Source organism: Gavia stellata, chromosome 6, assembly GCF_030936135.1.
Source record: "Gavia stellata isolate bGavSte3 chromosome 6, bGavSte3.hap2, whole genome shotgun sequence".
Taxonomy (NCBI): domain Eukaryota; kingdom Metazoa; phylum Chordata; class Aves; order Gaviiformes; family Gaviidae; genus Gavia; species Gavia stellata.
Window position 1 is genome coordinate 34,464,739 of NC_082599.1, and position 11,070 is coordinate 34,475,808.

An 11,070-nucleotide genomic window follows, 5' to 3' on the forward strand; every position below is an offset into this window, starting at 1 on the left:
CAAGAAAAAAACAACATCAGCAAACTAAAAATGCTACAGAAAATGAAAATGTATGTTTTTTCCTTTGTTACATTTTTCATTACAGAATTAGAAGCATTCAATAGAAAAATGCTGAGAGAAAGAATCCTTCACCAAGTTTTCACATAAGCTTTATGATATAAAGAAGCGCTGCTTGTATCTACAGTCCCTCGCTGGTGATGTTTAAGTGCCTTGCTGCATTGCAACCCGAAAGTTTTTAAGACTACAACCTACCTCAAGCCCAGTGAGAACTCTCATAGCAAGACACTGCAGAGGTATTCAGTCTATTTTTTTCCACTTTACATCCACAGCTACTATTTGGCTAAAAATTGGCAATCTTTTTATTCTTCCTTCATGCAACAGAGCTCTCTCTTATTGCTGTTACTGGTATGTGAATTCAATCCAGTTTGTCAACATCTTTCAACTATCTTTTCTTTCAAGTGTAATTCAGAAATTTTAATGCCTGTCTCACAAATACACTAATTATTCTTCTAAGACTTGTTCATAAAATGAGAAAACAGCCTTTGGGGAATTTGTTTTGCCTGAGAAAAGACATTTGCTACACTTAATTAATGGGAAGATATAAAGTTATTTGCAACAGATTGTCCTCACATTCATCATCATAATATTGCACAACCACATATTTGCAGGATAAATACAAATCAAGAATGAATATGATGATGCTGGGCTCTATTTTGGGATAATTTCTGATATTGTTTTTGCAAAACAGGCATTGAAGTGAGATGGAAATAACCACAATACAAATGACTACAGAGCTAATCTGTGAGAATCTCCATATTTTGGTAAGTACTTTATAAATACTATCCAGGTAAAAATATGAATTTGCAAATGCACTTAAATCTATAATACATGCACACTTTTCTCTACTTCAGAAACCTTACAACTGTCCATAATATCATTCACTTGGCCCAAAGAAACTAAGAGTTAAAGTTTAACTAATGTCTATCCTAAATGAAAATATTAATTTTTAAATTATATATATGAAACTGGAATTATCCTCTGAGAAAACTAGGAAAACATGAGGTTTAGTAATAACAGACATAATGTAGGTCGCTTATGCTAAATTCAGTTTAACATCGAGAAAATCATATTGAAACAAGTTATCAGCACATCCCATTCATCATCAGTACAGATTGTTCCATGTACTTATTTTTAGCCACAATATATTGAATTTCTTTGAAAGGCAGAGGTCCTCAACTGCTTCTCTGTGTAGAATGTAGATACACCAGAGGTGAAGGTGTGCCCCTCTTCACAAAGCCACAAGCTAATGCTGACAGGCTCCATTGAGAAACCACAAATACCTACGCCATCTGTGCACTTTCTGTTTTGTTGTTGGGCTTTTGGGGTTGGGGTTTTTTTCAGCAGGGAGACAAATAGCTGTCCTTCTAGAAAAGTGCTTCAAAAAACTGGTCATTTTTGAGTCCATGGAGAGCTGACCAAATCTCTGGAGAAAAAATGAGTTTTGACAAAATGCTTTCAATGAAATCTGGGACCACACTTGCACAGCCTGCATTACACTAACTGCTGTGGTCCTGAGTCTTCAGGAGAAGTTGTGTATGCTGTGCATGTATGTATCTCAATGAGGTCATGCCCCCTGATCATGGCTTTGCAGATAGAACTGCAATATTATTTCTGAATGCAACCTTAATTGCAACTCAAGGTATTTGACAAAGATCTGCTTCTTTCAGTGTCCAAACTTCCAGTGGATCAACCATACCTAATGTGAGCTTCTAAGCAACACAGTACTGACAGACCAGCTTTTACCAGAGCTTCTTAAACACACAGTTCTCCTCGATCAATTTGTGCAGCACAATGAAATCCTGCTCTTGAATTGGGCAGGTGTAGTAAGAATATTCTTAGAGAAGTTCCCATACACCAAGGGCACCAGTGAAAGAAAGCATAAAGGAAGAAGGAGCACAGGGGATAAGGAGCAAGGAAGCTTTGAAGTGCAATAGTCAGTCATATCTTGGCACCTGCATTCTTAGTAAATATCCTACAGCTTCAGAGACCAAAGGTCCAGTCACACGAAATACACTAAAATAATCCATAGAAGCGGAAGGTATTGATAATGAGGCTTGTACCAAAATTCTTTCCTCTATTCCTAAGGTTTCTTTGCTATGTACTAAGAACTGCTGCAGTTCACTCACCTTCTCTACAGAAAGTTCATTTTAGCTGTTTCTGTAGATAGATTTCTCAAAGAAGTCTTTGTCAAGTTGAACTGTCTCTGGCCAAAACAGAAATGTTCCAGCAGCAATAATACACTATAGGCGTATCAGTTTGGGAAATGGGAGGAGATCATTTATGTATTCAAAGTCTTGGAGCAGGGGTCCTTAAAGTGGGAAAACTAAAGCTCATTCCTTCTTACCTATCTCTACTCTTTGCCTGTGACAGCTGGCTTCAGGGGAACTTGAAGCCATTGCCAGGCTTCAATTGCTCCTAATTGCTTAACATGAGGTCACTTGAGTGGCTTGCTACAAGACTTACAACTGAATTTAATCCGGCTCTAACTTAGTTACGTGTGAAGTCATGATAAGGGACACAAAAATCATGATCTGTGCCTGTAAAAAACTTATTTACTGACAACGTTGGAGAAGTGGGAAGCTTGATTTTCAGTCTTATTTTTGTTCACATGAGTCCAGAAGACAAAGTATCTTCTCCCTATAAACAGATTAAATCTACTGGATACTGAAGTTCTTCAAGCTTTATTGAAATTAGAGAATATCTGAAAGCTAAATAGCAGAAGAGAATCAACATTATGGTAAGAAAAATACATGCCTTATTAGAATGAAACTATTTCAGTCCTTTCATAGCGAACCCTAGTAATCCTGAGAGTATCAGATCATATAACGTCTTCATAGGTATATGGAAAAAAAATACAACTCCAACAGTCTGGGTACGTAACTACACCCTTGCTTTTTACATCAGAGGACGGTACTGTCAGAAGGCTATCAAAGGTTGGGATGCTTCCAAAGACAAACTGTTTATTCAGAGGCAGATTTGATCAAGGCTCATGTTTTCCAAAAGGTAGCTAACTTAATTAGGCCCTTTTAAAAATCCTTTCCCTAGAGCTCATCCACTGGGCTGTTTGGGCTACATATTTTAAGCAGCAGAAAACTGCCAAGTCAAAAGCACAAAATTTGTTTCTAAGAGAAGCAAGGAAAAGAAAAAGAGCGAAAGTTAACACTGCAGATCATTGCAAGCTTCAGAGAGTACAAAACAATTGTTTTAAAGAGAGCTAAAAATAGTTTCTTCTAAAAGCGCTTGCTCTTCTGCCAAAGGCATGCAATACACCGAGAAACATGTTTGCAGAATCAAAATATTTATAATACTACAAAGAAGCCGTCCCTGCTTTAGAAACTTATTAGAGCTGGTTAAGTTGGAACTAATTTTTTCATAATACAGACAAAAGATTATCAACAACAGACAGAAGTGAATATTGGCTTTGTTGCCAACTTAATGGTCAAACAGGAAAAAAACAGCATGTGTTTCCTCTAGATCACCTGATAGATACCTTGGTGTAACTATCAATATGGTTATAGAACAAAATACAATTTTACCTTCTAACCTTCTCTTTGCTATGTGACAGAAATGAGTTGTACTAGAATGCACTCTGAAGAAAAGGAACAGAAGGGCCGTGCAAACAAACACAAAGTCACCTGGCCTCACTGGAAGCTTTACAAATGTTTGTTCTCAACACTCAAAAATCTCGGCTCAACTCAAAATTCAATACAACTCTTCCTCTGTAGTCTAAGGGAATACAGAAAGCTAAATATTTATAATGATCAAACTTCAGAGAAACTTTTATGGAAGGTGTCAGGTTCAGGTTCTTTCCTTTGTTAATTCCAAGCACTGGAAAATCTTAGGGTTTTTAAGGGGAAAAAACCAAAGAGAAGTGATTTAAAGTCATGAATAGAGTGACACTTCACTTTTGAAAATCCAAGTTTTCTTGCCATATTTAGCTAATGCTGAAACAGTGTCTACAGCAACATCAACACTGCAGCTGTGAGGCTGCCAATACTGTCTCCAACTGTGAAAAGCACTTTTTAAATTTTTCTTTTTTTAAGTCTTTTCTTCATTTTTCCCCGTCCAAAGACACAAAACAGCAGAAAACAGTCAGCTGCTTTGTACAATTGTCAGACAAAGGAATCTATAATTTTATTTTGAACCATAGTTGCTATTTGCATATTAACCTAGCAAGAATTTAACGCAACATGTTTTAGTATTTGCAACGTTGGAGCAACTTTTTCAGCAATCATGAATTGCCAGCTCCTGCATTTAATTTATGTTTTAATTGCTCTCTTCTGTTGTAAGCTAAGAAAGAACACCAAAAAATTATACAAGAGGGTGCTGGCAACACTTGCGTGCCAAAAAAATCCTGACTTTAAATAAGGCCCAAAACTGAGACAGATACATTAGGCTTTCAGAAAAGTTGCTTAATACCCTCAAAAAGACACTTTGTATAGTTTGTTAAATTACAGTAAGCAACTCTCTTTCAGTAAGAGAATGGTAAAGCAGCAAAAGTGGAAAAAGAGCATTCAAAGTGGTGAAAGCATTTATACTGTGTTACTTGATTCATTAGCTGCAACTTCAGTTCTCCCCCGCTGAATGTCTCCCTTCTCTCCATGCTGATGAAAAGCTGGAACAGAGCAAGACAAACTCTTGGTGCTAAAAGCTGGTTCTATGAACTGGTGGGGCTTGGTTCATGCCGCAGTCACCAACAGTGGGTCTGCTGGAGATGCGTTTCCCTTCCCTAAAAGGGAAAGTGAGCTATAATGATTATTAAGGACTAACAGATGAAGTCACATGACTCTCATAATTTTTGGGTCATCTGCAATAGCAACTGCCTCCATCCTTCTCTTTCCATAGGCATCAACAAAAAATATCTGCACTTGCCATCCTCCTCTCTGATATATCCTCCATATCTACCCATCTAACTGCTTCCCTCTACATCAATCCATCAAAAAAAAAAAAGGGGGGGGGAAGGGGGCAGGAGCTAACAGATAATTTCTGACTATAAATTATGTCCCAACCTTCAGCCTGTCCTGTGTAGCTAAATTCTAAGCATGTTAGGGTGGCACTTTTTGTGTTAACTCTCCGCAACACTTAACACACTGGAATACTGCCCTCCGTTGACCTCGTAGCGTGCTGTAACAAATGCATTACAAACACATTACCTGACTTCTCAGGTTTTGTCACAGTACAGGAAGAATGGACAGATGAGGCAGCATCCATGAAATTGCATATAGTTCAAGTGTCAGCATTGTCACATGTAGGTAGGAACATAACAGAGACAATTCATGTTCGTCTCAGGACTGCCCAAAAACTGGTTTCAAGACCAAGTATGCTGAAGAGCAAGCAAAAGAGGATATATTGAAGTTTCTGCTGCCCTTAAACAGCTATTTAAGCTCACCTTATAGGTCTTCAAAAACTCTTAACTTGGTTCTTTACGGTGTTGTAATAACTTTAAAATGCCTATGATGTATGCCCATGCCATCAAGCCTGGAAGACAGAAACTTAGATTTGTCTTGTTAAGTTTGGAGCTTTAAAGCTACATAAAAGACATTAATATAGCACAAAGTGAGCCCTAAAACAAGTACTGTCACACGTTACATTCAAAACATGTTCAATGTGAAGATACGTTATTAGGCACTGTATATAAATCTAGTAAAGTGAGCTAATAGCATCAGCATAATCACTAGTGCAAAACATTTTGTCACCTAAGAACAGACAGATGAACCAGCAAGTTTCCACATACGACGCTTCTGAAAAGCTGGTTATGTCTTCTTGTAATAGGTAAATCGATACCAAAGTAATCATTGCCTCCTACTTGGTTAAAGACTTAGCCCAGACCATGTCACAGTACAGCTCTCCCTGAAATCCTCGCAACAGAAAAGAGCTGCAACCAAAAGTACCGATATTAAAAAAATTATCATACGTGCACACCAGGAAAATGTTCCTAATAAAGGTGTATTTGTTAACACTTGACTGTCATTTTCCCATTGTCAGAACTTTCCACTAATTCCAACAGTTTGGAAAACACTGACAGTAAGTACCTGCTATTCTACGGAGCAGCGTTTGAAAGTTACAACTAGCACAAAAAGTTGGGAGTTGCACTTTGTTTTTTTTAAAGAAAACTGTAAAATCAATGAGCTTGATGCAGAAAAATGAAATTTTATCAAAGTATGTCCCATTACCAACTGCTTTATTAACCTGTATCTCAGTCGTATTCTAACCCATAAGTGGCACTTCATTATACTAGATTACATTAATCTTCTCCTGTCTTCCCTACTTGCTCTGAATCAACTGATCACACTGTTTTTCCTAGAGTACCACCAAAGGTGTCTTGAAAAATCCAAGACTCTCAAGAGTTTGCTTAACCTTTAAGTCAGGCTGCAGAGTTTCATCCAAAGGTATTCATGGCCCCTTACTACAATTTAAAAAAAAAAAAAAAATTATCTTCTCAGCCCCTGGGAATTCAGGTGTATTTCCCAGAACTCCAAAGATAAGTCTAATCTACTCTTACAAAATCAAGACACTGAGCAGCGAAGATGGAGTAGCAAAGGTCGTAACTAGCTACTGGTTAATGTGTGGAACCGGGGAGCAGACACACAGGTGATGCATGTGCTCCTGTAATTACATTCCACTGTTGTTCTGTGCCTTATTTACCAGTAAATAAAACAGGCATATATTGCTTCTATCCTGTTTCTTCTATCACTTCTTTAAAGCTCCTGCCTTTAAAGCTGTTGGTGCACATATGCCCCACAAAGATCATCCCACCTACCACAGTGGACTTCTAGTAAAGAACTATACATATACATTTTGAAAACAGGATTTTATTGGAAGCTTATCAAAAATGTCTGAAATCTTATTCAGGAAAGGCACTTCAGACTTTAGTCCCTTTTCTTTTTAGCTTTAGGTTCTTGTGACAGCTGAGATAATTCACTTTCTTCAACTTCATCACAATGCTTTCTTTTCTTTTTCTTTGACTTTTTATGGTCACTTTGGTAACCACTGGAGTCACTGGTTGGCAACACATGTTCCTGTTCTTCTTGCTTATGCTTTTTCTTCTTCTTCTTCTTCTTGTTTTTATCATCACATACTCCATTCACAGCATCAACACTTTGATCTTCTGCATTTTCCCTCCCAGTGTTACCCGTCTCACCTAAAGGCTCATTATCTCCCCCACAGTCATTGAAGCCATTTTCCTGCTGGTCAAGCTTTTGAATTTCATCTCCATTTGTACTGTCAGTGACAGTCTCAGATTGTTTGGGCCGCATGCTGTGAAGAAATATTAAAAAAAAAAAATATACAAAGAAATATACAAAATAAGCTGAGGTGGAGACATCTAAGTGCACCTCACACAGTGAAATGTCAAAATTAGCTAAAACACAGTATCTATACCAAGTAAATAAAAGATAAGTATTTGCTAAAAACAACAACAAATGGAGAACACAATAGTTACAGAAAATCATAAAGCTAGTTTAATACTTTCAGGGTAATTTCTATTACCTGACTAGCTTCCTTCTTACCACAGAATCAATATTCTTTTTCAAATCTTAGCCTAAACTTCTTCTCTAAAATGCTGTACAGACCATTTTGATATTTCCTCTTTTCTTGTACCCCTTCATCCACTAATTCATAATTATACATTGTGTAGTAAACCTTTTAAGTTATTCACAAACATGCACAGCCAACGGCCTGTCCAATCATACATGAGACACACTGCTAGTTTTACCAAGCAACGGCCTTGCTGAAGTCTATACAGTTAAAACAAAGGTGATGCCAGAAGAGTCAGAAAAAGAAAAAACCACCCCCAAAAAAAATCCAAAAACCCAGCAGGTATCTTGAAACTGAGAGAACTGGAGAAAATGTCTAGGAAGACAAATATGGAAAGAATGCAGTTAAAAATCACGGAGCAGGTGATGTCCCCAGAGGCACTGAGGACAAAATTGTCAACTTTCATTGTAAGTTCACAGAAAAAATCCAGAGCATCCTTCCAGATTAAAAAAAAAAAAAAGGAAAGAAAAAAATTTATGATTTTGTCAGTAGTAGTCATATTGTACATTTAATTAAAAACATAACCATGTTGGTAGAAAAAAATTGCTCAACAAATGACCATTTAAAAAAACCCAAACATCTGAATGAACTCCTTTAAAGATAGCACTATTAAGATTTTTAGCAAGCTGCTCTAAAAATTCACAGAGGCATAAGTGAAAGGAAGAAAGTGATGCATTTTCTTGTATCACCTTTGAGATCAAGTATATTCTTATGCTTCAGCAAGCATTTAAGTCATCCACATATAACTATTTGTGGTTATAACACACTTGTGTAAATACGAATGTAAACATTGTGTTCAGGAATTGAGTGTTTTCACTTGAAAAGCCTAGGCACATGCATAAACACAGCTACTCTAGACATTTGGGGTATTATTTTGAACATGTACTATTTATGCAATCAACAGTTCACAGGTCAGCACACTTAGATTTTTAAAGCTAAAAAAACCCCCTATTTTTATTTTTCCAGAGAAAATTTCCATGCAAGTCCTTAACACTAGAAAGTTTAGTTTAAGAAAACTAACACAGGATATATATAGACATGGGTTTGTGTATAAGCAAGAAAGCTTGAAGATTAAGATGTTAATTCCAATCATTTAGCTTGTAACAAACCCATTAAAACAGTTAAAAATATTCTCTAGTATGGCACAATACCTGCTTTTAGTGAGTCCTCCTCGAATGAAGAACACCCCAGCTGCATCAGAATCCAAGTGCAATACTTGAAATTTCAGTTCATCCCCTATTTTTAACCCCAGCTCTTGCCACTGTACAATCGACATCTGTTCAGGTTTAGGGATAGAAGCATTGAAGCATCCATGTATCAGACAGCCAATATGACTAGGGGCCACTTTATTAATTACACCCTAAAAAAGAAAAAGAATGTCATATGAAACTGTAGTAAAGATCATCTCTTTTAGGGCACACGCTATATATTTAATTTCCTATATGGACACTTTTTGACAAGACGCTATATACACAAGTTACAAAATCAGTTTATCTAGCAAATAAGCTAACTTGAAATCTAACACTGAAATCAAAGCTATTCCTATATACTTTTCATACAGTTCCTCCCAAAATAGAAACGAACATGTATCTGCAAGAGAAAGAAAGTCAAAACATGGTATTTAGCCACAGTGAGTACCTGATTAGAACAGGTAACTTCTTCCTCACACTACAGCCATCAACTTTGCTTTAAAGCCATTTTAAGTCTGATTTACCAGCCTAAAACAGCCTTCATGCTGGTACAGCACAATTTAGCAGCTAAAGATACAGATGAGACATAAAAAGCTTAAGTACTCCATTCAGTGGGTTCCTAACACATTTGCATGTCAAACATTATACACCTTTGTTTTCCCCAAGGATGACTGAAAGACACTGAGGGTTTTTCCATTCTCTTCCTAGCATTCATTTCTTAATCACATGTTGAAAGACACAAGCTCCGCTGCAAAAGGTATGGCACAACAACGAATGTAAGCCAACTCTCCATTTATTTTTCCCACAAGTACTGACGCAAGGGTGTTAAGAAGCTTAAAGCTGTCCTGTGAGCCATATGTTTCCTTTTACTGAAAAGCAGGCTTCAACTTGGTGCACTGCTTTTGTACTTGAAGGAAATAAACTCATGAGAACATCCTAAGCATTCCTGCCACTATTAAATGCGAAAAAACACACCTGTTTGAGAATTATCTGCTCTTCAGAAAGAGGCATCAATATAAATGAAATCTAACGTTATGACATAGTACTTAATAATATGTAATCCTTATGATAAGGTATTTTAATAATATATAAATATTACATATAAATTTAACAAACATAGGGACAGTACAAGTAGATAAAAATAAAAACTACTGTTACAAACTGCCAATAAACTACCGTAAACTACTCATACACGAATAAACTACTAACATAAACTAAAATATAATTCAACCTAAGTCCCTGTTGATGATGGAGATAAGCCAAGCTCTGATTACTTAATAAAAAAAATGCCCCGCGAAACGTCACCGCGTTTACATACCACCAGTTTTTTCCCTTTCTTGGGGCTGAAGATGACGAAGTCCGCCTCGATGTTCAGGTGGATGAATCCTTGGTCGTCGTAAATGTCCCCGAGCTCACCCACCGCTCTGATGTTGTCGTAAGCCACCGGCACACCCTGAAGGCTGGAAGAAGAGGGGGGCACCGTCAGCTCGTAGGCCGGAGACAGCCACCACCGGGCGGGGGGCACTCCCCCCGGCCGCGGCGGGCCCAGGCGGCGGCACGGGGCCCCCAGGCGTGCGGAGGCCTCTCCCCGCCGGGAGGGCCCGGGCCGCGGCCCCTCCCCGGCCGCACCTTTCCGAGTAGCGCAGGAGCTCAGCGTCGAGCTGGGCGCGGATGCCGGTGCGCTTGCGGCCCAGGTAGCGCGGCGCCAGCGCGACGTGCCTGCGGTGCGGCGCCACCACCAGGCACGAGTAGCGGCGCCCCACCAGACCGCGGGCCACGGCGAAGGAGGGGATGGCGGCGGCCGGCAGCGGGGGGGCGAGCGGCGGCGGCTCCCGCGCCACGGCCATGCTGCAGGCGGGCAGCAGCGGGACCGCCCGGACGGCGGCGGCGGCACACGCCACGGCGCGCCGCGATGGCGTCACGCACCATCCGGTGGGGCGGGGGCGCGGGATGGCGGGGTCCCGACCGCGGGGAGTGACGCACTTCCGAGTGCCGGCGGCGGGGGCGAGGCGGCCCCTGCGCCGCCGGTTGGGGCCTGCGGGCCCCTTAGTGCGGCCCGGTCACGGCGGGGCCCCGGTGCGGCAGGTCCGTTGGCGGCGCCGGGCCTGGGGCAGGCAGGGAAGTCGCCCCGAGCAACTGCCTTCGTTGTTTCAGCATCAGAGTACCGCGGGGCTTGTGGCTGTCCGGGGCTGCGGCCCCCCCGGTTCCTGCTGGCCAGCTGTGCCGTTCTCCCGTCGCTGCCACAGCCCTGGGCCGGTGGCGGTAGCACCTAGAAACAGCGGTT

At 40.1% G+C, this 11,070-nt stretch overlaps 1 protein-coding gene across 1 annotated transcript; it reads right to left on the reverse strand.

Annotated features, from left to right (window-relative positions):
• Positions 1 to 6,852: 6,852 nt before the first annotated feature.
• POLR1F (RNA polymerase I subunit F) lies at positions 6,853 to 10,633 on the reverse strand. The gene is made up of 4 exons (XM_059819004.1): positions 10,416 to 10,633; positions 10,105 to 10,246; positions 8,748 to 8,956; positions 6,853 to 7,317 (listed from the first exon to the last, which is right to left on the reverse strand). Exons 1-4 carry the CDS (start codon positions 10,631 to 10,633, stop codon positions 6,930 to 6,932), a joined length of 957 nt encoding a protein of 318 aa, XP_059674987.1. The 3' UTR covers positions 6,853 to 6,929.
• Between the last annotated feature and the right edge of the window lie 437 nt (positions 10,634 to 11,070).